General features: G+C 42.2%; 2 protein-coding genes across 2 annotated transcripts in view; one reads left to right on the top strand and one right to left on the bottom strand.

The window, feature by feature from the left end:
• The window catches only part of Cspp1 (centrosome and spindle pole associated protein 1), a 67,291-nt gene extending 58,809 nt beyond the window's left edge, over positions 1 to 8,482 (top strand). Inside the window, exons 26-30 of the mRNA XM_051197266.1 lie at positions 1,408 to 1,454; positions 3,748 to 3,808; positions 4,474 to 4,583; positions 6,223 to 6,361; positions 7,629 to 8,482. Coding sequence (XP_051053223.1) covers positions 1,408 to 1,454; positions 3,748 to 3,808; positions 4,474 to 4,583; positions 6,223 to 6,361; positions 7,629 to 7,837 — 566 coding nt within the window. The 3' untranslated portion in view covers positions 7,838 to 8,482. The remainder of the gene's footprint in view (positions 1 to 1,407; positions 1,455 to 3,747; positions 3,809 to 4,473; positions 4,584 to 6,222; positions 6,362 to 7,628) is intronic.
• A 781-nt stretch (positions 8,483 to 9,263) lies between these two features.
• Arfgef1 (ADP ribosylation factor guanine nucleotide exchange factor 1) overlaps positions 9,264 to 26,388 on the bottom strand; it is a 77,678-nt gene continuing 60,553 nt past the window's right edge. Inside the window, exons 29-39 of the mRNA XM_051197066.1 lie at positions 25,906 to 26,036; positions 23,983 to 24,112; positions 23,326 to 23,461; positions 23,105 to 23,243; positions 21,609 to 21,681; positions 18,958 to 19,090; positions 16,054 to 16,193; positions 14,450 to 14,618; positions 13,289 to 13,427; positions 12,000 to 12,117; positions 9,264 to 10,657 (exon numbers count right to left, since the gene is read on the bottom strand). Coding sequence (XP_051053023.1) covers positions 10,493 to 10,657; positions 12,000 to 12,117; positions 13,289 to 13,427; positions 14,450 to 14,618; positions 16,054 to 16,193; positions 18,958 to 19,090; positions 21,609 to 21,681; positions 23,105 to 23,243; positions 23,326 to 23,461; positions 23,983 to 24,112; positions 25,906 to 26,036 — 1,473 coding nt within the window. The 3' untranslated portion in view covers positions 9,264 to 10,492. The remainder of the gene's footprint in view (positions 10,658 to 11,999; positions 12,118 to 13,288; positions 13,428 to 14,449; positions 14,619 to 16,053; positions 16,194 to 18,957; positions 19,091 to 21,608; positions 21,682 to 23,104; positions 23,244 to 23,325; positions 23,462 to 23,982; positions 24,113 to 25,905; positions 26,037 to 26,388) is intronic.

Here is a 26,388-nt window from a genome sequence, read left to right as displayed (position 1 = left end):
CTTATGGGAGCTTTTTGATATACTTTTGGGAAGGAGAACATTCCACAGCACATTCTGATTAGTCCAGTGAGGGTCATGTATTCCTGCCTGGGAACCCAGCTGTTCACAGTGTGGTGTATGCCTTTAATCCCAGCACTCAGGAGGCTGAGGCAGGTGGATCTCCAGTCTACAGAGTGAGTTCTAGCTAGGAACTACACAGAGAAATCCTGTCCTGTCAAACAGAAAACAGGCAAAAATCTGGGACGTATGAGATTTGGGTGTATGTTTTTTTTTATAACTATCCAGTTATCTAACCTAGTCTGATGGTATTAAGGTGCTCATGAAGAACAGGGACTGACCTACACTAACTTGATGTGGTGGGCAGCAAGCTAGGCTGCTGCTCTCAAGGGGCCGAGGGCACTGTAGAACTCAGAGGCCAAGAAAACAGTGTGAGCACTGTAAAGGACCAGAGCCTACAGGAATGTATAACTAGCATTGTGCACACTAAGTGGGCCTAGAGGTAGGGTGGGGTTGTCTCAGAGCATCCGTGGTCCTTACCGGACACCGGGAGAGCACTGTGACCATACCTGTGTCCCATTTGCTTTCCCAGCCTACACGCCATTGAGAGTAGCCAAAGCAAAGGAGTTACAAAAACAAGGCCAGGGAGGATGATCTTACTTGTTATTTCTTGGAAACTCGAGACCCTCTTAGCAGGCTGCTAATGGTTTGCAGAATCTGAGGAAGTATGACTCAGGAGGTATGACAGGAGTATCTAATCTAACACTTTAGACTGAGTTCCTCAAGCCTTGGACATACACTTGTATAGGAGACATTATCCCTCCTCAAGGTATAGAATTTTAAGTATCAAATAATGGTCTGTTCTCGTGGGATCTTACCAGTTTAGGCACAGTACGACTAACATAGTTCTCATATGGGCACCGATACTTCTCACTGTGAATATCCATCTGCCTCAGCAAACCCTGGCAAAGTGATCATAAGATGTGGCCCAACTATGGAAAGCCACAAAGATGAAAGGATGCGGGCTACCACTGCAGCTCTTTTACTCCCAAAGACAGCATCTGGAGGGTCACAATGTGCCAGCTACCTACGGTTTAACTTACGCCAACCCCGTTAACTCAGTTTCTTTGTGTACAGACTACAGGAGCAAGACAGATGGTTTAAAGGGGAGGGGGAATGAAAATCCTGTGTTAAATTTTTCTTAGATACCAAACTTCATAAAGATTTTATTAATGAGTCATTTACCCAGAATGGGTACAAGAGTTAATGGACACGTGGCATCATTTCTAAGGTGGTTCTGGTGTGTGATAGGTGAAAAGTAATTTTCAATAAGAGCTCGTAATAGAAGATCTGGAATTCATTTTCATTTGTAACCTTCTCTAAACACCCTTGTTCTTCTGTTGACTACAGTTGACTTAGATGCCATCTCTGTTGGTAAAGGACAAGGGTACAGAATGGTAAGCAACCAGTTCAAATTTTAAGTTATATTTTGGGCTTATGTTAAATGCAAATTCTAGATTTTGAACATGTCCATATTAGTAATATTTATTTTTAAAACATAACTTAAATTGTACGTGCAATGCCAGAGATACATAGCCTAAGGTGTACAGAGAACATTGACTGCAGTGGGTGGGGATAACACCCTACTGGCTTGAACTGGTGTCTTTAGCTGTGTAAGTTAGGGGATGTGGGCAGGTTATTAATTCTTATGTCTCAGTTTCCCAGTACTTATTGCTGAGGACCACTACAAAGGCTCAGTACTTGCAAGATATAGATACTTTTGCATGAATACTCTGTATACATTCTACTAAGTAAAAAAACGTGTGCTAGGATCACTGTGAGAATTAAGTGAGCTAACACTTAAAACGTTAAACTCCCTAGAGTGGGGCGTGGCCACACTGACTGCATAGTTGTTAGCTGTCACTAAAATTAGAGCAAGTGTACTTAGTGGTGTAGAAGATAAACAAGGCTGGTCCTTTATTCTGAAATGACATTGTACGAGGCTGCTTTAACAAATGTCTGTGCTCCGTGAGCCAGAAACTGCCCAGTATACTCAGGGCACAGGAGAGTATTACCAAAAACAGAAACCTCTTCTCTGGGAGGCTGGTGTCCCATCTGAGAGGAGGGGACACATTGCTGTGCCGGGAAGGTGAGAGCCGGGAAAGAACGCCCAGGAGTTTGTAACCCGACAGCTATGGGGAGGTAACCGTGGAAACTGGACAGTACCTCAGGAAGAGTACTTGAGCAAGCGTGAGTGGGGACAGATGGAGCCATCTCACTGCTGGTGATAAGATGCCGGTAAAGCCGTGGAATGACTTCCTGGTTCCGTAGTTTCCATCCATCACTACTGTGTGTTGAGAGGAGCCAACAGGAAGGGTTCCTCTCAGTCTAGGCAGCTGTGCTGCGGGAGGCTGGGACGCGGCAAGGGGAAGGTGCTCTGAAAATAGCTTTCCTTTGGTGAGCTCACAGGTTTGGGCTCCGTAGGTGGGTGAAGAAAGAAAAGATTGCAGGCTGTTTGACACAGCAAGTGTGAATTACATATTAGACAAACAGCCGAGCTGGCGAGCACATGGTTAAGAGTCCAGGGGGCACACTGGGTAGAGATTCTTAGGGTACTGCTGGCCTTCCCAGTTCAGACAGTGAAGCTTGGCTGGGCCAGTCTAGGGATGTTCTAGTCTTGCCTGGTGACGGTGTTCCTAATCTCTTGTGAGTGGCTAAATTTTACAATATATACTCATCACTAAATTATACCTTTTAGCTTATTATCTTGCCTACGGCCATATAGCCAACCAGCAAGGCCCAGCTCTGAGCCCAGGTAGGCTCCAGACCTACCTGTCCCATAGCATGGCCTGACGCAATTGGCCTCTTTGGTGGACAGACTGCAGCTTGGTAGATCTTACCATGTGTGATGGCTGGATTACTCCATCAAGAGATAATGAGGCGTATTATCTGAGATTCTGGCTAAAAACCTAGATTACTAACAGCTGAGCAGCTCTATTTCTCATGACTGTTACAAAGAAAGCCCTTCCTAGAAACTAATGGTATAGAACAGCATGTGTGGCAGTTGTCATTAAAATAGACACAGTGGCAGTCAAAGAGGAGATAACAAGTTCAGTATATGGAAGAGTAGAGTATATGGAAATGTTATCAGGGGCAAGAGAAATCACATGGAAGGCTTGGCTCCTCCTCGCACACAAAGTGGTTATTGTACAGATGTAAACTTACTTCCCACTTGGGAGCTCACTATAGTAAGCCCAATGTCGTCGTTTTCCCTCAGTGTGTCCTTGTAGAGCATTGCTGTGGAGGTTGCTGTGCTGAGGGTGTTGTATCTATGGCAGCCTCTCTTCCCTGCTTCCCATGGGACTATCATCTACCTCCTTTCCAGACTTACTTAGTTCCAGGTCCTAGCACAGAAGAATTAGGAAGCAGACCTCTCAGACTTACTCAAAAGATGGGAGAACCCAAGGGAAGCTTTAAAGAATTGTTCAAGACTTGTAATGCTTAGTGTCTGGATTCATGCCTTCATTAGCTCCTTTTCATCCAGGACTGCAGGGGGGCAGTAAGGAGTTAGGACTGTCAGTCTCAAGCAGGGTGGGGCCAGGGAAGCCATCTGTCATCTCCTCTGTGGTTTAGTTGGGGGTTAGAGTGGAAACTTAAGCTGTCTTTTGCTGTGACTTATTTAGTTTCCTATTCCAGACGAAAAATAGAGGCATTAACATGATTTTTTTGTTTTTTGTTTTTTTAATTTAGCCCAGAAGTGATAGTGACTTTTTGAAAAATTCATTACTGGAATCTGATAGTGCTTTTATTGGTGAGTGTATTTAATAGTGCTATGTTCATTTTTAAACTATATATATGCATACACATATAGTCTAATATATATAACATATATGTCTATTTTACATCTTTAAGGCAGGATTTCACTCTGTAGCCCATGCTTGACTGGAACTTGCTGTGGCCCAGGGTGACCTCAAACTTTGACCCCCTGCCTCTTGAGTATTGAGATTGTAGGTTTGTCCACAAAATGCTGAGTAGACACCCTTAACAGTTGCCAATAATTCCTAGTCTCTGTTCCAAAAGAGTCATGTCCACACAGAGATGTTCGTGAATATTCATCACGTGGTAGCATTCAAGTGCCCTGAGGTAGCCATACTCACCAACTGACAAGTGCAGAGCCAGATGCGATGGACCCACACCCTGAAGCGTGACTCAGCAGTGAAATGACACACACACCTCAGACACATGCCATTTGAGAGACACAACAGGCTGTGTTGTAGAAATCCGTTCATGTGGAACGTTAGGGCTTGGGGAGTGGGGCATAAGGGAGCTAGCTATCTGGTGGAAATTCTAGATAGTAATGATACAACCTTGAGTTCACTAAAGAAATCACTACACTTGTATAGTGAGTGATCTCCATAAAGCAGTTAAGGAAAAAGACGTCAGACTCTGAATAAAATCCAAGATTTCTTTGTGTAGGTGCTTATGGTGAGACGTACCCTGCCATTGAAGAGGATTCCTTCCCCCCAGCATCACAGCTACCCTCTGCAAGGGAACGCAGGAGGAACAAATTGAAAGGACTCGATTTTGTATGTATGGTCTCCCTCCCACATCTCAGCTTAGATGATTCAAAGTTTGCTCCAGTTTAAAACACAAACAGGGAGGGGCTTCTTTGAAAGTCAGGTGGGTGTGGTCTGAATCTGCTGTCAGTTATCTTGGTGACTTTGTAGCTATTAGGATGGCAGTGCTCTGTCATAGATACCCTTTCCTATAAATGTTAAACTTACTGCCTCAATTTTTATCTTATTCCCTATATAATGTATGGGCTTTAGTGAAGCCATACAAAGCCTGTTAGCGTCGTAATATGGTGGCAGCTCCGTTTGGTCAAGTGAGTTTCCCAAGGTCAGTAGGTAAGAGGACTGAGATTGAAGCCCGTGTTCTTTTCCATAGCTTTACAGTGTAGTCAATAACAAGGCTTGGGAGGCTTCAGCAAACCACGTTCTCATGGTGCCCTTCCTCTCTGGGGTAGGATAGCTTCTTAAGCTCTTTTTTTATTCCCATTTATGTGACCTACAAGTACTCAGCTTAATCCTAGCACAATCACATGACCAGCCTCATCAGGCTGCAAAATTCTTTGGTCTGTGTTGTCTTTCTGCAGATTTCATATAAGTGACTACCTTCTTGTCCTTTGTCAATGGCCATCTTACAGTATGTGTCAATACTGGATTCCTTGTTATTATATATAGACAATACAGTTTGCTTATTAGTGTCAATTTTTGCTGTCATGACTAAGAGTAATGTTAGCACTCATGTACAAGATTCATGTGGATTTTTGTTTTACTTGTTTCTCTTAAGTAACTAACAGAATTACTGGATTATTTGGTCATTGTAAGAATTTAACATTTTGAAGGATTTTTGATTGTTTTCCAAAATATGTTCACCATTTTATACCATTTTCAGACACTTTTCATTTATAGTAGCCAATGAATTTCCTACTTCTCCATGCCCAGTAGTGGTTATCATCCACCAATTTACTTACAGATAAAATGTCCATTATGTCATGGAATATCTCTTGTTCTTTCTAGATAGTTGTGGATATGTCAATTCAAGCCCTTTGTCCATTTTTAAATTGTGTGTATTTTCATTAGTGAAATGTAAGACTTCTTTATATATTATCAGATGTTACATTTGCAAATGTTTCCCATTAAAAAGCTTATCCCTTTTTATCTTGGTAGGTTTTGGAGCATGGATGCTTTAACTTTTAATGAGCTCTGAATTACCAGTTTCCTTTTATTATTTGGAGTTTTGAGGGCCTCAGATAAGAAATTAGTTTAACATAAAACCATGAAGACTTACTATGTTAGTATAGTATGAGATATACAATCTGAGTTCCTTTTTTAGCATGCAGACAATTGTTTCTGTCGCACCTGTCATTGAAAAGACTGTTTTCTCTCTCTCTTGCACTGTGGATTACTTTTCAGGACTAATTTCTTCCATTGCTTGGTCTGTCTGTCCTGCCAGTGACACTATCTTGAGCACTACGCCTCAGCTCAGTCTGTGCTTCCCTGAACCCCACCCTGCCTGCCAGCATTTGTCTTCATGGTTACTGGTACTTGCAAAGACAGAAGACAGAACCCACAGGCTCCTGTTCTGCTCTTCGCCATGTGTACTGGTCCATGGTAAAGCTATGCTGACTGTTAGTGTTTCTAAATTCTCTCTCAACTATAGGATAATAGTCGGCTCCACATGCCTCCAGATGGTCTCTCTTTAAAATCTGTCTCCAGTGTAAATGTCAATCAACTTAGAACAAGAAATGAAGACAGACTGAGGAGACTGAACGAGCATCAGAAGAAACCCACTAACACAGGTACCGTGCACATGTTCACTGGCTGGTGCACATCTGGAGGGGTTGAGAAGTTTGAAGTCCTTTGAGTTTTATGGTCAAGGACATAACTAACCTGCAAATCCAGGGTAGGGTTAACCCTGTTCATACTGAAAGGTGCCCTTTAAGAGCACATCTTGAGCAGTTTCAGTAGAGTCATGATTTTAGGTCTGTTGTATTAGAAGAAAAAAAAAAAAATTCTACTTGGCTTCATGGACCACGGGGGTGGGGGGGCAGCTTTCAGTTAATATTCTAAGCCAACAAACCCATCTTATGATGAGTGGTCTTGGATGAAACTTCATGAAGCACAGGGTAGCTTCACACCTCTCCTGCTAGCCTGTGCCACAATACACCCTTTAAAAACAAAATCAGGCTGTTTGGTCTAGTGTTGTTTTAGTAGAGTGGCCTGTTAAATTACATTGCAGTATTTTTGTTCTTAAATCTCTCTGGTCTCAGGAGTGATGTGTTCTGATGGTCAATCACTCTCCACCAAGTGAGCAAACATGGGATAGTGGAGAGGGAGTCTTCCTGGGCATTTCCCTCTAGTTTGTGTATGTTTTGTTTGAGAACCAGTAGACTTGGAACTAATACTTTAGGAGGATATACAAAAACTTACAGATTCTTTCAGGTTTTCAATGTCTAAACTTTGTTTTAACGCTGTCCTTTCAAACAGGAGCTTTTTGGTACGATGTGGACTGATTGATTGCTCACTAACTGCTTGCACACCCTTTGCTGAGCTAACCCAGACCAGGAGATGTCATTTTTTTTTTTAGAAAAAGAAATTTTGACATCACAGGGTAGGAAGACAGATTTTTCCTCTTTTATATTTATTAAGTCAATTATAGATATAGAACTTTAGTAACATCAACTGTGGTTAATGAACAAGTCCCCTCTTAATGCAGGTGTAACTAATCTCCTCAGAATGACTGTATCAGTGCTGTAGGCTGGGCAAGCCTCCCCAAACTCTCCAAATTAAAGTCTTGTGTCACGGCCATTGTTTTTCCTAATAGTCTATATTTCTGTAGTCGACTTCTAATGTCTGGTAGAGTCTCCTTTAGCTGCCAGTACCATGAAGTCAGTTTATTTCTCTCCCACCCCCAACATAGCCCCTTTTTCTTGGCACAATCTCCTACTCCCAGAGATGGGGGAAGGGCTGTGATTTTGTAAAGAGATCCAGCGCTGTAATGGGCTGGACTGTAGGTACCCTGTGTATGTCACCTGCCACCCAACTTGTCTCTTTTGCCTCCTGTAGATGACGAGAGTTCTCTGGTTGACCCTGATGACATCATGAAACACTTGGGTGAGGATGGATCCAACTCTGTGGCAACTGAGCCCTGGCTCCGCCCAGGCACCTCTGAAACGCTCAAACAGTTCATGGCAGAGCAGCTGAATGAGGAGCATCAAGTTCCCAGAAAACCAGGCACTTCCACTTGGCAGGGCCTGTCTGCTGCACACGCTTAATTTACAATAAACCCTTTGGACCAGCAGTGCCTTTTACAGTGGAAGGAATGTTCAGTCCATATCTTGAATGTCTTGCTTATGGCCCTACCTAAATAGTAGTTATTTATGTTCTATCTATATATAAAGCATAGTTTTCCTATGATGATACATGTTATGTTATATATATGTATATATATATAATGTACATAAAATCCCTGATTATTGATTTATAACAATTGTATAGAATTATTTTTGCAATTTTGCTATGGGTGGTGATGAGCTCTAGATTCAACTGCCACATGTGCATTAAATTGTGCTTGCCATTAAGAGGTGGTAATGAAGGTGTTAACAGTACTGTGAAACAATACATTTTTACTAGCGTTCTAGCGTTCGTTGCCACTGTTAGCTTTGTGTGGAAACACTTCATAGTGAATACACCTGCTGTGGCTGTGACTATCCCAGCTGCTATGTAAATGAGATTCAGAAGAAGCTGCTCCGTCCATGCCATTTGGACTAGAGATTCCATAGGAGCTGTGACTGAATGTTCCATCTTTCTGCCTCCATTTTATTTTTGTGTTGATAAAAGCACAGACTCACGCAGTTACTAATTTATCTGATTTCACTATTTCTTGATACAAATAAAGTTTTATTTTTATTAACTACCAATGTCAGTTTCTTCACTTGTAGAGCTGAGGGTTCTAGAGGGTAAAGCTTCCACCCACAGTGGCCCTGTCCCACTGCCTCAGACCCTTGGCTAATCAATCAGTAAATGATACTTCAGAAAAAGACTCATTCAACTTCTACAAAGTAATTCTTACCTGGATTAGGGCCGTCAGTACATCCCACGATGACAGCGAAGACAACCTAACATAGCTGCTTTGGTATTTCCAGGGACACAACAATGGCACATAAGAGTTTACCGAAAGTAAGAAATTTCTGGTTTTGTTTTGGGCTACATGCAATTTTTATGTTCACTTTTACTCTACTAATAAATTTTCTTCTGCCAGTAAGAGGACTGTGTAAAAGTTAAAAGGACTCTTTGGGGAGTGCATACTACAGCACTGAACAACCAACTGCCAATAATGGTAGGAAATGGCGTAGGTAAGAGGACATCAAAGTGGCTTTTAGTTACAACGTTCAGCCTGGTTTGATCAGAGCTAGTCTAAAGACACATGGAAGCAAACAAAAGACTTATTAACACATTCCTCTCTCAAAATACATCACATAACGAACTGACTCATTTACAAAATGCCACCCTAAAGGCAGGGGAGCATTTCCCAGTCTCAGAATAAGTAGTAGCTTTATCACGGAGTATAAAATACACTTTTGGATATCCATTAGGAAATTGAAGGACCTAATTCATAGACTTCAAAGAAGTATATTTATAGCTAAAAAAAAAAAATCAATGAAAACAGGGCTGTAGGTTACACAGTTTTAACTGCACTGATGAAATAATTCAAAAACTTTATTGACCTATAACCTGATTAGATATGCCAGATGAGAATCAATATTGTACAGAAAGTTGTACAGAATTTTTACATAGAAAACTTTACATCTGTACCATATACATTTTATCCATCTGAAAAAATTTTCTACATCCACTGTTAATATGGAATGCTTGACAAGCTTTGCATTTTAACCATCAGAGCACAATTCACAGTATGAATACATTTCCAGTAAATCTAACCACCCCAAACCATGCCAGATTTGTTATTTTAATATATTCAACATTAAATTCTGTACATAGAATAAAATCTACATCAAGCCCCGCCACCCAAAAGAAAAAGTGACAGCAACCTAGATTCATCTGCAGTGATTCAAGTTTCACTCTGTGAAAGGTCATCTACTTTATGGCTCATCTTTAAAGCCCTAGGAGTATGTCACAGGTAGTTCTTGTCAGCATGGATGTGTTCTACCTTGGTGGTTCCCTCCTGTTGTGATCTTGACAAGCACTGGTCACAACAGGTTCATATAAGCCTTCAACATGACCATCCCCCCAAAAGACAAAAGTTCAACCCAAATGTTTTAGTGCATTTGACAAAATATTATGGGTATTCAGCAAGTAGATAAGAAAATAAAGAAATAAGACAGTGCAGGAGGAACAATATGTTTAAGGTTCTTATATTACAGCCCTCCATCTCTGTACATTTTCACAGAAAGATGATGATTCCCAGTATCTCAGATAGCCTGAGTGTGCAAAAATCTTCAGAGTAAGAATACCATAGTTGCTAAATATCTTTTACCATGAGCAATAATTTTCTCCCTTCCCCCCAATTATAAACATTTTATCCTTCAAAATACAGCTCTCCTGAGTTGTTCTTCTTTCGGAAGTCCCATCTTTATATCTATACTTCTTTGGGTAAGTTTCATTTCCGTACCTGCCAAAAGTGTGGGGCTCACCCTGCTCAGAGGACAGGGAAGGACCCACGAGGGTTAGCTGACACTGTCTGAACAGGCTTTCTGCTCAACATGAGCCCAACATGACAGAGAAGCCACCAGACTACTTATTACAGGGACCACATGGAGTGTTGGACTGAGTTATAGCTTTAAGCATCGTTACCAGTAATTCTCCGACACTGCAATTCAGAGAAACAATTTTCCAGGTAGGAAACCTCTGCTCCAGGGTCCTGTTATAGAGCAGAGGAATGTAAACACCAACAGAAAATTCAGTTCTCATCACTGCTTGTTTATTCCAAGTTCCTGTTCAGGTGGTTGTGATATCTGAAAAACTATTCCAATTCGTAGGAAAAATCTTCTAAGAACAGCACGAAGTTCAGGAATCAAGTCAAATTGCATAATTTCACATAAGAGAGGGTAGTAGAATGATGCATGAGCTTTAAACTGGGGGGGGGGAGATAAATGTCATTAGTACTGCTTGTTCCACAAACCACAGGAGCTAAGCGGTCTTAAAAGCTAGAGGAGAGAAGCAAGTCTGCCAAGCGCTAAGGACACGGATTATACAACTGAGAGCCCAAGAGGAGTTACAACAAAAGCTGGCACAGACCCGGGCCCCTTGGTTCTTCACTGTTTTTTAAAAACACTGTCTATTCGTACCTGACAAAATTTATAAATAAACATGCATTTCCTGCATATTGGACAGAAAGAAGCAGGCCAGGGAGGGAAACTGAGTTTTTATTATATATGAGTTAAGTTGCATCTTTAAATTCAAGTTTTAAGGGAAGATTCTACCTAGCACTGTGAATCTTGGTTGCCAACCTTACCACATCTGGAACCAACTAAAACTCAATCCATGAGGCATTTCAAAATGGCCAGATTATTTGAGGTGGATGGGCCACATCTGGTGACAGCCCACATGCCTTTCTGTAGATAGAGAGCCACTACTGGACCATCCACAACCTATAAGCCATTCTAATAATCACCCCTCCCTCTCCCCCCTCACCCCCCTCTCTCTCCCCTCCCTCCCCCTCTCATTTCTCTAGATAACCCTGACTTCTACCAACTGCAACAAGACATCCCACTTTTACAGTTCCAATACTTGAACTAGTTTTTGCTTTAATTCCTTCCTCTCTGAACTCAGGTTTGCTCTTTTCTCTTCTTCATGCTCTCCCACACTGCACCAGATACAGAGAAGCAGTCCTGTAAGCTCCCTGTGGCCAGAAAGCAGACACACACTCCAGGCCTCATGTGGCCCAGGGACCCTGAGCGGCCCTGCTGCCCCACAGGCTCTCATATGCTAGTTTAAAGTGTCAACTATCAGGTCACTCACAGCATTTGAAAGTTAGGGCTCATAGCAACAAATTTCCTAATGTGTAAGTTGCTTTAAAAAAACTGAACTGCACAATTTTGAAGTTGCAATAAAATATATTTGCTTATGTAAATGTATGCATCTACACATTTGAATTTGATAAGTTTTAATTTTACTGGCCTAAATTATTCACTCTGGTCACCTGGAGCTACTAAATATCCCAAAGGCCGGATGCAGCCTGGAACACAGGCTCAGGGCAGGGCCACACTGTAGGCTGGAGGAGTTCTAGGACCTCCAGTGGTCACACTGAGGGTTTCAGTGTTGAGGTGCGTGTCAGTATCTGATGGGATTCTAATTCCTCCTCTCAATGCACTCATTTAAGTCTGCACAGCTTGGTTTGCTGTAGCATAGCCTAGGCCCCTGCGTGGCTCTACCTCAACTGTAGGGACAGGGAGGGACAGGAAGCCTCATACTTACCCTGTTATCACTGATCTTCAGAACTTTAGTCAGGAACAACAAAAGTAAGTTAGTCCAGGCTTCGCGGTGACTTTCGGACGTGAGCGTGAGGAAGTAACTCAGCGCTTCACTGCAGACGCTGCAAAAGAGAGGGCTAGCTTTCACATACCGAGGGCTACCCTACCAGCCTGCATTCACAGACAACTGAAGGCAAAAGACGGTGGTGAATGTTAACTGCCGCTGAACTGGCTAGTTTCTATTTGTTTTCATTAACTGGAGCACCGAGACACGTTTTCCAGATTAGGAAGAAGGGAAGCACTAGAGCCCCCTGGGAACCACCCCTTCTCCATTTCCTCCCCGTTAGAGTGTCCGAGGGATGGATAGATAGTGGGTGTGCAGGCCGCTGGCAGGAACTGGAGGCTTTTCCCTCACTGACTATGAGGCTCAGCCTGTCCTGCACCTGACTAGGTCTGTCCATAAAACCGGAGACTGGAATAATGATTTTTGAGATGCGTTGAACCATTCCTCTCGGGACAGGAATGGGCCATGCATGAGCAGTCTTTCTTCTAAATAACTGCCAGTCTGCGAAGCTACATTTACTTATCACGGAGTAAAACAGAATGAAACAAATTCAACTAGTCAAACTCCAGCAAGGTGGTAATGGTGCACACCTTTAATCCCAGCACTCAGGAGGCAGAGGCAGGAGGATCTCTGTTAGTTCAAGGCCAGCATGGTTCTACATAGTGAGTTCCAGAACAGCTAGAGCTACACAAAGAAACCCTGTCTCAAACCTAGAAGTAATAATAACAAAACTCCAAATACTTTTTTGATAAAAAAAAAAAAAAAAATGCAGGAGGACAAGGCAGCCTGCCACATTCACAAGTGCTTTCTTAAGTTTTTTTGTATTTAATGTTATTTTATGTGCTTTGGTGTTTTGCCATAGGTGTCCTTCTGGAACCAGAGTTCCAGACAGCACAACTGCTTTCTAAGAAAGGCCTATCTTATGGCATTGGAAGGACTATCATCACATTTCTGAGCGGGGAGGATGCCCCTTGTCCTGTACGTCAGACGTGACCTGCTCAGATGCTGCCAGCTGGGCTCAGGAAGCAACAGGAGCTCACAGACAGCCTGTGTAGCACAGGGATGCCACGTATGCTGCGGGGAAAGGCACTGAGTGGCCTGGAAGGTGGCTTAGTTTTCACACTGATCTGGGTAGTGGGGCTTCCAGATTCTAAAGGTTCAGCAGCTACCTGCTTGCTGTCACTACTGTCCCTTTCACAGTGCACATAGCTACCAGCCACCAGCCTTACTTCAGAAGCCTCTGCTGGACCTCTTCCCAGGCACTGACTCTGCTCTCGTCCATGTACATCCTGAAGAGAATGCGCAGCCCACAGGCCAGGCTGCTCGTCTCCTGTTTTAGAAGATTGGGCTTGGACTTGCCTTTGAAGCCTGTAGAAGGGGAAGTTTCTGGAGTTAGACTGGGAAGGCATCTTATAACAAGGTCAAACAGCCTGTGGGGAAGCAGATCCTGCCTGTGTTCAGCACTGGCTGCTTACAAAGCAGACCCTAGAGACCAGCGGTTCTCAACCCACATGCAGACCCTAGAGACCAGCGGTTCTCAACCCACAGGTCAGCGCCCATCTGGAGTCGCATGTTTACCTTACAAATCTTAACAGCAGCAAAGTTACAGCTATGAAGTAGCAATGAAAACAACTTTATGGTTGGGTAACCACGATATGAACTGTATTAAAGGGAGGGTCCCAGCATTCGGAAGGTTGAGAACCACTGCTCTAGACCCTCTAGATAGAAAAACAGTTGGGAAAGCCAACACGCCTAAAGGCTTACACCTGGAGCTCTGCAGGCAAAACAGCAGGTGCAGAGCTTGCCCATGGCAGGGCTCATAACCACAGGGGGAGGGAGGGAGGGTCTGTCTGTGAGCCAGAGACATGAAAGGGCGGAGAAGCCAGTGCGCTTGGGGTGGATGCAGAGGCTGAGGCTAACTGGCCAACAGCCTCCTTCTTCCTTTTTCTGGTTATGTTCTCAGGACTCTCACCTATGAATAGGTACGGACAGCCATGTCTTAAATATAGAAATGTCACTAATTTATACAAAGCTTATTTTAAGTTCAAATCCAGTGTCCTCACCTACGATCACTCCTTTTGGTTTTGAGGGATGGCAGACCCATGTGGGGCCCGCACTGCCGGTGTCTCTCAAACAAGGAGTCTGTATTGTATCAGCTGGCAATACAGAGCCAGTCAGCACGGTCTCATCAGAGGAAAGCACCGTCAGCCAGTTACCAGCGGGGCCCGAGTGTGGGTGCATGCACTCAGGTGGTTACCTGGCTCCCAGCTGACAGGAGGCCTGGGTGCTAAGTTATTTATTCTCCCTGGCCCTTAGGCTCACTCAGGAAGATCCGACAAGCACAATGTCAGTGTGTTCTCAGTGACACCCTGAGACATGGGATAGCTTACCTGCTTTCCACAGAGCAGTCCTCTGTTCATTGTTGGAATTAAATGCTTTTGCAAATCTATGTGACTCTAATAAGCAGTCCAGCAGCTTAAAAAGCTGTTGTGATGTTAAAAAGCGGTACATTCCTTGGTCTTGAGTATCCACTCGAACATCAAAGTCTACTGCATCTCTCTTTGGAAAACAAAACAATACACACTTAGACCAGTTTTAGTAAACTTAAACCTCAACACCCCCCCCCAACCCCGTTCCTTTTAGTATTTACGTATACATGTATGCCTGCTTATCTGCGTGTGCACCATGTGTCCGCAGGTGCACATAGGCCGTAGGAGAGTTTGGCAATCGCCTGAAATCAGAGCCACAGGAAGCTATGAACTGTGGGGGAGTGCTGAGACTCAAACTGGGTGCTCTTTGCCTGTGAGCCATCTCTTTAGCTCCCACTTCCTATCCAAGACATGAGCAAATCTCTATCTTAACAAAGTAGAAAACATCTGCCTTCTTTTAAGCATCTGGTACCAGCACCCACTATCTCAGAACCTTCCTGGAACACCGTCGACCCCAACACCAGGCTCTGGCTCTCCCAGGCCTGTGGGCATTGGCCACCTTGTGGCACTTCTCTTCTCAAGAAGCTTTGCATCTCTGAATGATGGTGTGAACTACAGGATTCGTTCTTTTTCTCGTAATTCGATGGAAACTGCCTCCTGTGTGATTGCACCCATAAAGGTGACAGGACTGAGGGCAACAGGCTCGGGGTCCCCACGTTTCTCCATGCTCCTCGGTGGCCAGCAAAGTTCTCACATACCCTGTGTTTAAAAGGGTTCTTCCCAGCCTCACGGGGTGTGGCATTTTCTTCTCAACAAACTCCTCCTCCCCAATGCACAAACCTTTTCTAGACTGTGTATCCTTTGCCCACCCCTCTATCACAAGCGGACTATTTAATGTAACCCCAGTCGGCTTCAGTCCGCGGACACCCAGAAGTACTGACTGTACCTATCCCCCTTCCACTCTGGCTTTTATCTCTGGTGGGAAGCTCTCATCAATAAGCACGTTCACACTTCGCCAACCTGGGACAAAGCAAGCCCGTTCATGACTCCCTCACGCTCCTGCAGCTACTACTCATTCCTTAGACCTCTTTACAGCAAAACTTAAGAGTTAACATTATACAGTCTCCAACTCCTCCTCTTACACCTCTATACCTAGGCTTTTGGCAAGTGTTAAACTGAATTCAATGTCAAGCTTCTGAAGTCCTGTGAACTATCAACGTAACATGACCCATCTAGAGTACCTGGTCAATTCTTAAAACAACATTTTATTTGACTTCCGCTGTGACCTGACCTTGCTTCTCTTCATGCCTCCTTGATTTCTATGGAGTCCCTACTAACTGCCTTTGCCACCAGGAACTGTGGTAGCCCAGAACTCACTTCCTGTCCCTCCCTCTCCATCATGGCCACTCTTATACCTCCTGACATCGTCGAGGCTCAGGGTTAGGAATGGCAGCTACAGGAAGGTGTTCCAAATGACATCTCTAGCCTGACTATCGTCTGAGGCCAGAACCTGCAGCTGCCTCCCTCCTCTCAAAGGCAAGCTGCTGGTCCTCACAGCCCCTTACCTGGGCTGCAGCTAAGTTCTCTGCGTCCTCCTTCTTACTTGTGGCTGGGAAGAACACAATGTTGTCGATGGTCTGGATGAGTTCCAGCTGCACAACACATTTAATCAACAGGGCAGCAAACAGTTTTTGTTCTGGGAATTCTGTGAGGAAACCCCCCCAACGCACATGCAAACAAACATTATTTTAAATCCTTTATAATTTCCATGACATTATAATGCTAAGGAAACATTACTATGTATGAAGGTCATCTACACATCTCACACTGAAGAAGACATCCTTTGCTCATAGATACCACTTGCTAAAGTTAACTTTGTATCCATGAAACGTTTAGGAAAGTAATTTCTTAAATAATGGAAATTTATTCGAACAATGTACATATTCAAATTGGCTACTTTCAATTCAGATTATTATTGAAAGAAGTAGCCTTTACTGATGCCCAAGAGTACTCCTTGAAAATAAAATGAAAACCAGTACCAGGAGACCACAGGAACCACATCAGCATCAAACAGAAAATGGGATGGAGAGCTGGGGTTCTAAGTAAACCATGTCATAGTGGGTTTAGCTATATGGCAGGTTGATCTCGGTCCACGTGTGTGCTTGCAGATTAAACTAATGCTTGTTTTCAATTGATCTACCAGTAAGTGAGTGAGTTGTAAACATGTAGGTCAAGGACACTGCCACTAAACAACAATTTCAGAAGCATTCCCCATGCAGCCTTCCACGGCACAGCTAAGACAAACAACACTGCTTAGTCTACCAGCCTGCTTGGACACATCACAGGAGAATGCTCCTTTTCAATGACCATGCAGTTAGACAGGGCGGAGGCAGAAGACAAGAGAGGACTCAGTCACCAGCACAGGCAATACAGATGTGGGCCACGCAGGCAAAGGGACAGCCAGACAGCAGGCCACACCTGGTCCTGTTCTGATGGCAACAGATGCCCAAGAGGAGCTGCTTATTATCAGTCTTAGGGCAATGATTCCAGTAGTTGCCAACTTACAATCCCTTAGTTTCTTTCTAATACAAAAAGCTTTTACTACAAAACTCCTTTCCTGGCACCAACTTTTGCAAATTACTTTCTGAGACATTTCAAAATTTCCTATACAGATTTTTTTTTTTTTTTTTTAAAGAAATGCTGCTCTATATGGTGTGTGGTTCAGATGGTTGCAGACAAGTTAAAAACAACATAAAGACCACTTGCTCCTCCCAAGGTCTCTTTCATCAACTCTTGTTAAGCGATAGCCACCACTGCACATCCTCACCCCTTCATTTATTTTATGTTTTTGGTTGTGAGCCTAGCCTTTAATGGCTGAGCCATCTCTCCAGCCCAGCCCTTCATTCATTTTATTAGCCAGAGCATCCCAGACCTCTTGGTAGCACCTGGGCCCCAGAAGGTTTTTAAGGAAAAATGGTTTCATCTGGGTGCTGGGAGAGTTCTGAGTGGTGCCCAGACAGTAAGCGGTTTTGGCAGATGAGGCTGCACTGTGACTCCTAGTAGGGCTGTAAACTGGTGTTACTACACGAACAGCTTCATGGTTCCTTAGATGTTATAAAGAATTAGCATAGGGCCCACGTAATTCTACTTCTAGGTACATTTACAGAAGACCTGAAAGACAGGTGTTCAAACTGCTTGAGCACAAACATTCCCACTGGTCCTGCTCATAATCGAAGCGGCACAAACTCAACGTCTATCAGGGTCTGAGTGGGAAACTCAGTATGTGTGTTGCGTACACATATACAGAGGATTGCTAACTCAGTAATAAAAAGGAGTAAGTTACTGATTCATACTATGATGCATCTCAAGATCACATATTGTATGATTTCATCCATGTAAAACCCACAGAAGAGCCTAGACACAGAAAGCAAAACAGTGGATGCCATGAGCGGGAGAAGGTGAGAATAACTAGTCACAGATGTTGTCTGCAGAACATTCTGAATATACTAAATGCAACTCGGTTCTGTGTTTGCAAATAATCACTGTTCTGTGAATACAGTCTCAATAAAATTTATTATTTATTTGTGTTTATTGTACATGTACAATAAACATGTACATGTGTGTGTTTGCAGGTGGAAACCAGAGGGCAACTTTTAAGACATAATTCTCTCCTCCAATCATAGAGTTCCCATGGATTCAGCTTCCGGCATCAGGCATGGTGGCAATTGCCTTTCACCTGCTGAGCCATCTTACTGGCTACAGACTCAAGTTTTATAAAGGACTTAAAGCTATCTTTTTTCTAAAGAGATAATAGTCTTGCCCTATGTATTATTTGCTTTCAACAAACAAAACTGAACTAACATTAAAAAGTCAGAGAGTGTCCCATTTTTGGGCAAAGGTGATGGAGAATCTGAAGGTGGTCCGTGGAGACACTGGGTGGGTGGCATTGCAGAAAGATAGATCCTCTGAGCTGGGAGCCCGGGCACCGGGACTTTTACTAAATTCCCAGGCACAGAGGTAGAGGAAGACACGCAACTTCCCACCTTTCACAGCAGACAGAAAATGGGGCTTGAATGTAGAGAGATAAAGAAGGAAGGCCCATGCACCCAAAACAAACATTAGCCAAAGGCACTGTGATTAACCAATATTGTAGATGTGAGTGAAATTCTTAAAATTAGAGACCATCTGTCAGAGATGTCCACACTGGGGTAGACAGAGTAAAAAGTTATCCCGAAACCAATTATAACATATGCGTATTATAACTAAGAGTAACAATTGGGCAGTGGTGCACACTTTTAATTTCAGCACTCAGGAGGCAGAAGCAGGTGGATCTCTGTGAGTGAGTTCCAAGATAGCCAGAACTGTTTCACAGAGAAACCCTACCTTGATCCTGCCCCCACAAAACTATATAAAAAAGCCACTCTTACCTACAGAAGTGCAATTTGTTTTTATTGAGAGAAACAACTCACTTGCTGTAGATTTCACTTTGCTAATTTCTTCATTCATCGTAGAAACAGAGACCAATGGTGCCTGCTGTCTGTTGTCTGAAGATCTTGGTTGAACAGAATCATGTATATCTACAGACCTCTGTGATATTGTATCCTAGTAAGATAAATTCATTGTTAAGCATATTGCAAGGAGGAATATACTTTCTATCTTATTAGCTTTTAAAAATTATAAAATTCAGATGTTATCCATGAAAAAGACATCAAGTCTTATATGTATAAGACAATGGCTGAGGGTTTATACAGGGGGAATGTTGTAAATCTGAAGCCAGCAGAAAGTGAAACATCTCACAAAACCCAAACCCAGGCCAGGTGGTGGAGGGGCATGCTTTTGATCCCAGTACTCAGGAAGTAGAGGCAGGCGGATCTCTGTGAATTTGAGGACAGCCTGATTTATAGAACTAGTTTCAGGACAGCAAAGGCTGCATAAAGAAACCCTGCCTCAAAAACATAGCAATCCCCCCCCCCAAGAAAACTAAAAAAGCAAAACAATCCTACAAGGGCTCTCTTTCCGTCCCTCTGTGAGCTCAGGTCTGATACTACCCATGTGCTACAATAGAAATTCGATTTTGTGATGCACACAAAACTAAAAACTAGTCAGCACTATCCATGTGTATTCTCCAGATCTACAGTTCACATTGAGTCAAAATGGAGGGAAATTCCATCTGTCGGGGTACCAAGGACTGGAAGGGTCTGTATGGGAATGACTCAACAGGAGTGTGGTGTCACCAAGAGAAGCCAGGCACAGGTCCAACATGGTCTGACCTGAGCTGTGAAAGCAAGCCAGGTGCAGGGAAGACTTAATGCCTGAGCAGGGCTCTTCTCCTCCGGACAGTTACCTCAAAGGTGGAGAATTGTGTGTGGTGTGGTGTGGTGTGTGTGTGTGTGTGCGTGTGTGTGAAGCTTGGGCATGGAGTCACACAGCTAAAGGGTTAGCTTAGCTGACACTCCTCCCCTGCTTTACTTAAGAGACAGCAGTGTGCAGCTGAGCAGACAGAAGCCGGCTTGCTTTCGGGTGAGCGCTGTGCTGTTCTCTACAGTGAAGCCTCCCCTGGCTTGTGTTCCAGGACAGTGCAAAGCTAAGATTTTAACTGGCATCACGTCAAATGAAAACATAGTTTGTGACCTGTCATTTCCAGTTCTGGAAAAAATCGGAGAACAATATGTATATTTAGGATAGGGGAATTAAGTATGAAAACATTTTTAAGATTTATTTTTAATTATGTGTATGTGTGTAACTACCTATTCATGAGTGCAGATGCCCAGAGGCCAGAAAAGGGTGTTGGATCCCTAGAGCTGGAGCTACGAACTCAGGGCCTCGGCAGCCGCGGTTCCTGCTCTCAAACACCGAGCCTCTCTCTACTCCCATGAAAACATTTAAGCAATAAAGCACTCTACATTACAGAGCCATATTTGATGGGGGATGTTCTTCTCTATATGTTTCTCTTATTGGCTGATGAATAAAACACTGCTTGGCCCACAGAGGCAGGAAGGTAGGCAGGGCTAGGAGACGAGGAGAATTCTGGGAAAGGTAGGCAGAGAGGTGCTGGGAAGAGTGGCCATGTGGAGACCAGGAGGACAGATTGCTCCAGGGCTCTCTGGTATGATAGGGCCAGGTAGAAGTACATAGTTTGGTAGTTATACATTAGTAATTTAGACAGAACTAGCCAATAAGAGCCCTAGCCACAGGCCAACAGTTTATAATTAATACAGTGTCTCTGTGTGTTCATTTGGGGCTGATGGTGGGATAAGAACCTCCTGCTACACATATTATTATTTTTATGAGCTGTAATGACCTAAGCAGGTTTTTTAATACATAAGCAGCTTTAAGTAAAAAACTGTTTTAGTCTAGCAGAGTATTTATTTGACCATTATGACTTAAAAAAATTAAAAAAATTAAATAAAATTAACATATAGGAATACTTACAGCATTACCTAAACTGGGTTACAACATGAGGGTTGAAAATTTATTTGTATTTTAGAAATTTTTGAATGCTAGGTAAAGAGAAATTCTTCATAACTGAAAATAGTGCCTGGATATGCTAAATAGTACTGACATTTGAAAATATTTTAATTACATATAATAGTAACTACTTGTAAACGTATAGGAAACAAATGGAAGGATGCCTACCACTAGGTAGGGTTGAAGTAGGAGTTTTAATCTGAGAATTTCACACAAGAAACACCGTCTTTTAAAAAGAGTGTGTTGCAGTGCTAGAGTTCAAATGTTTGTATCCAACATTCTTATGTGTCAGTCTTTAGTGCATGTGTGAAACTCAAACAAAATTCATGCTCAAACTTACCCTTTATGAACAGTCCTAAGGGGGCACTTGTGTGGGGGAGGTGCCCTATGGACAGGGTGGTACCTTACTACAAAGGAGTGGAAGCATTAGGGACTCTTCCCGCCAGCCCTCTGCCGTCTGTCATGTAAGAGTGTGACAGCAGTGTGGAAGCAACGGGCAGCCTCCCTCAGACACTGACGCTCACTCTGCAGCTATGGTCCACATGAGCAGCCCCGAGGTTATTCTACACTACCTAGGACCAGGTATTCTGTAATCCAACAGGAACACTGACACACAGAGCTTGGGCCACAGTTTCAAATAGGCTTTACTTACCAACTGCTTTTCACTCACAGGGGATGGGGATGGGGGAGCAGTCTCTCCTGAAGAAGGACGCCATGTCAGGAGCCTTTAAGACACCAAAACAAAAACCAGCCATTGGGGTCACAGCAGAGTCATGTCACGTGCAACGTTTTTAAATGGCATTAAGAAAGTTCTCTGAGGTCCATTTAGTAAAAATTTTAAAGGATGTAATTCCACAAAATATTCAGCCCTTAATATGGTTATAAGGATAATAGTTTTATAATAAAATAGACTTTCTGGGGCTGGAGAGATGGCTCAGCCATTAAAGGCTAGGTTCACAACCAAAAACATAAAATATACTTTCTGAAGTGCCACAGATTTAAAACTTACTTCTTCTAAATATCAATGTCTTAAATATCACGCCCAAAAAAGCTCATTTTAAGTCTGACACTTTTCAAAAAACCCTATTTAAAAAAAAAAATTCATAAAACTCTTTAGATTCTATTTTTTTTTTTTTTTTCTTTTTAAAGGTAGCAGAATTAGGTGAACAAGGTCCCAAACAGAAATTAACTTGCCATCTCTGAATTAGGAGCTTACAGAAGAAATACAATTAAGATCAAATTTTCCTTTCTGAAAAGCATAAGCTCTGGAGTCTAGGCAGAAGGATGCTAACAAACAGTGTCACTTCAATAAAGAGAAGCTGGAAACAGATCCCTTCTGTTAAGTAATTAAAAATAGCATGTAGCCAGTAGATTTATATAAAGAGCTCATGGGGTTGTGGGGGAGTAGTGAGAGCTACAAGGTAAGAATTCATTCTGATACAGGCTCAGATACAGGACACTGCTCATTCTGCTCCAGCAAAGACTGAAAACGTCCTGAGGAACTGGAAGCAGACCCCTGTGCATCTTTCAGCACAGACCACTCTTGTAGTGTGTTTGTGTTTTACTTTCTATTTATAAGACTATTATAAGAACACAAATCAGATTTAATTCATGTTACAAAACAGAATAAAGGTTAAAAATATGAAAAGCTGGCAATTTTCATATGGCTTTTTATCAGCACTGGGTGTCCTTCATCTTTCTAAGAAGAGTCCATCTGCAGACTTACTGTACAAATCAGGAGTCCCAGGGCTGTGCTGGGCATGCATTCCAGTCTAGCCTATGAAATGCATATAGGTTTCTTTACTGATCAAAAACTATTCATAACTCATTCCTTGCAGAATGTCAACAATTTAGTGTACAGAGTAGTATACAAATAGATTTTCTCTAGATTAATGAATCTATTGTTACTGACATAATCATGGCAGATGGAAGGCTCTCTTTCTCTGACTCAACTATCATCTGATGTGATATCCAAATAAAACCTTATAAAACCATTAGTCATCACATTGTGACCCAAACATCAGAAAACTACACTAAAGATTTAGATTTACAAATAACTGACTTGATGTAATTTTTACAGTTTACTCATTACTCACTTTTAAACCCAGGCAATATACAAATATAAAGTAGACCTGCATAAAATCTTACGCATGTGGAATTGTGGTTTTGAAGATATCCAGGGTGCAGTTACACGTTTTATCCCAGATTTCTAGAGTAAACTTTTCACCATTCAGAATTACCACATTTTCTAAGCAGTTCGTACCAGATCGCGCTAACTGCTCATTATCTAGAAAAGAAAAGAAAATTCATTTACATGTTCCCAGTGTCCCATGTCACATTTGGTGTTAACATAGCTAGTACAGACCTACCTTGTTGCACACACCAGTATAGCTGGGCAAAAATATCATCCAAAAGTACATCACTAAGAACTTCTAAATACTGGGTGAATACATCACATATTGCATAAAGGGCATGATTGCAAGTTGTTGTCATCCATTCGGCTTTCTGCAGGGAAAGGGGATCATGAAATGAAGGTTATGCTGTCCATCAACCACTAGACCCTGTCTCAAATCTCCTTTCCTAAGTGACATTAAAGATAATTACAAAGTCTCCATTTACTATTGCTATATAGGACAGAGACAGAAAACAACGCTTTCTAGCCACAGAGCCCGAAATACATACTCTAAGTGGTTTATAGTAAAAGAAATCAGAATAAATAAAACTAATTTTCCTTTATATTCTTTACTGAATAAGAATTCAGCATCTAATACTAATGAAAGCTACTGGTGCTTCTTAGTTATGACTATAACAAAATATGGAAGAGAAGTTGACAGTTTCACAAAAGCAATGAAAATACTTATTAAATCATTAATTCAGTCCTATATCCAAATGCTAATGAAAGAAAATATTATTTCTCTTGTACTGAAGAAACATATTCTAGGGACTCTTATGTTCAATGTATTTAATTGAGAACCCTGAAGCACAATGAGTGACAACTTTATGCTAAAGAACATGTATTGTCTTACCTCTGTCTGCTGCTCTGGCAGTTTCATATTGTCAAAGATTCTGAAAACAATTCTAAACAAGTCCTGCCACCAGTGCTTCTCGTAAGTGTGGCCATAGGTCTTCATTATCTCAAACATGACTGTTAGGCCCCTAAATAACAGAGCACACTTAGGAAAGCTGGGATGCGAAGAAGTGAAATGTCCTAAGAACGCTTTCCAAGTTCATGAAGCTACTAAACAAGGAAGTTCATACTGGTTGTTGGTGCACACTGACTACAGAGCAATGTAAGCTATAAAATAACAGGTTCCTTTAGGGTACATCATTCAGAAAATAAACACTCCAAAGGCGTTGACCGCAGTTTGCTTGCTTTTCTGTTCCCACTCATACCACCCTACTTGTTAAAAACTACATGGAATTTGTAAAGGCTTGAATAGGAATGGCTTTGTAGGCTCCTATAATGGAATGCTGGTCATTAGGGAGTGCAGCTACTTGATAGGGATTAGGAGGTGTGCCCATCTGAATGTAGAGCTCTCAGCTCCCTCTCCAGCAACAAGTCTGCCTGCATGTTGCCATGCTTCCCTCCATGACATAATGGATCAAACTTCTGAACTGTAAGCCAGTACCAGTTTAAATGTTTTCCTTTACCAGAGTTGCTGTGGTCATGGTGTCTGTCATTCAGAGCAACAGGACACCGACTAAGACACAAGTATAGACTCAAGCCATCATTTGAGTAAATATCAATTTTGCAGAACTATAGTCTAAGAACAAAGAAAAATGCTGCCTGAAAAAACCCTTTCAAAGGGTATGGGGACATTCAGCTACCACTATGAACTCTGCTCACATACTGTCCCCATACAAAGGGTCTACTAACCAATCCACCAAGGCCTGGTTTCCATGAAGGAAACAGTCTCCATGTCTCCGGGTTCTTGCTATATTCTAGGCAGTACTAATAACTCAAGCAAACAGTCAATGTGTAATGAACAAGTAAATCACCCAGAGATCATTCTGACAAGCTTTTAAGCTCTAAAACCTGAAATTTAAAGACTTCCTAAGGAACTTTTCACTTTTATAGCTGTATTTGTTATAACAAATTTTGAGGAAATCGGCTATAATCCAAAGTAGGACTCAGACTACATAGGTTTCTCATAAAATTTAGCAATATCCTTAACATTATGAAACATTTGACTTTATACTTCCATGTGGCAGACTCTTTCACAGAGGACCTCTTAGCAATTTGTTAAAATTTAAGACTATTCATTTACAAATTTCTTTTTGCCAATATAGCTTCTATAAGCATAAGTACTTGGGAGGGAGGGGCAGACGGATCAGAAGCTCAAGGCCAGCCTGAGCTACATGACACTGGCTCAAAAACAAAATATCTAATAATTTAAAAAATGCTTCTACCATTTACCAGGAAGAAATTTTGTAGTTTCTGAATAGAAACAAACGTTAAAAAAAAAAAAAAAAATGTTTACAGTATTAAACATAGTAAAAGATTTAAGGAAAGTAATGTAATTCATTTTGTGTTAATATATCTAGTAATCATATTAATATAGTTTAAAATGTGCTTATCTAACTCTTGTTTTGGTTTTTTGTTGTTGTTTTTCAGGACAGAGTTTCTCTATTTATCTCTGGCTGTCCTGAAACTCACTCTGTAGACCAGGCTGGCCTGGAATTCACAGAGATCTGCCTGCCTCTGCCTCCTGAGTATGCTGGGATTAAAGGTATGCACCATCACTGCTTGGCTGGCAAGCTCGCTCTCCATCCATCCATCCATCCATCCATCCATCCATCCATCCATCCATCCATGTATGTCTAATTCTTAATATGTTTGATAAAAAACAATTTTATGGTCTCTAACTGTACATTGTATGTACCCATAATAAGTTAATTACAATAAAAAAAAATCCTTCAAAACTTAAATTTCAAATACGGATTGTTACCTGGTTCTTACATCTAATTTGCATCTATTGATGATACATGATAACTCAAAGAGAATCGGGAACCACCCTCTCACCCACACCCTGTCTTCAGGGGCCACATTCATGTCGTCACTTGTGTACTCCTTGAAAGCCTTCAAGAGGAAAGGTGGAATCAGTAAGGCAAAGACAAATATTCTCACACAGTCAGTTTAGTATTTCTCAGGAAAAACACTCAGCGCTTTACCAATCAAAAGTGAGAAACTTAATACATAATAATTTACAAAAAGCTGAAGACTTACAACTGGCTGTAACAAACCTTCAACTAGACTTTTTTTTTTTTTAAGTTGGCTTTATGGGACTAGAGACGGCTCATCAGTTAAGAGTACATCCTACTCTTGGAAGGAAACTGGGTTTGGTTCCCAGTATCCCTGTGAGGTATCCACAACAGCCTGTTAACTCCAGCTCTGGGGGCATCAGATGCTTCCGGCCTCCACAGAAACCTGC

This window comes from Phodopus roborovskii, unplaced genomic scaffold (genome assembly GCF_943737965.1).
Source record: "Phodopus roborovskii unplaced genomic scaffold, PHOROB, whole genome shotgun sequence".
In the NCBI taxonomy this organism is placed as follows: Eukaryota; Metazoa; Chordata; class Mammalia; order Rodentia; family Cricetidae; genus Phodopus; species Phodopus roborovskii.
This window is presented reverse-complemented; position numbering and strand designations above follow the sequence as displayed.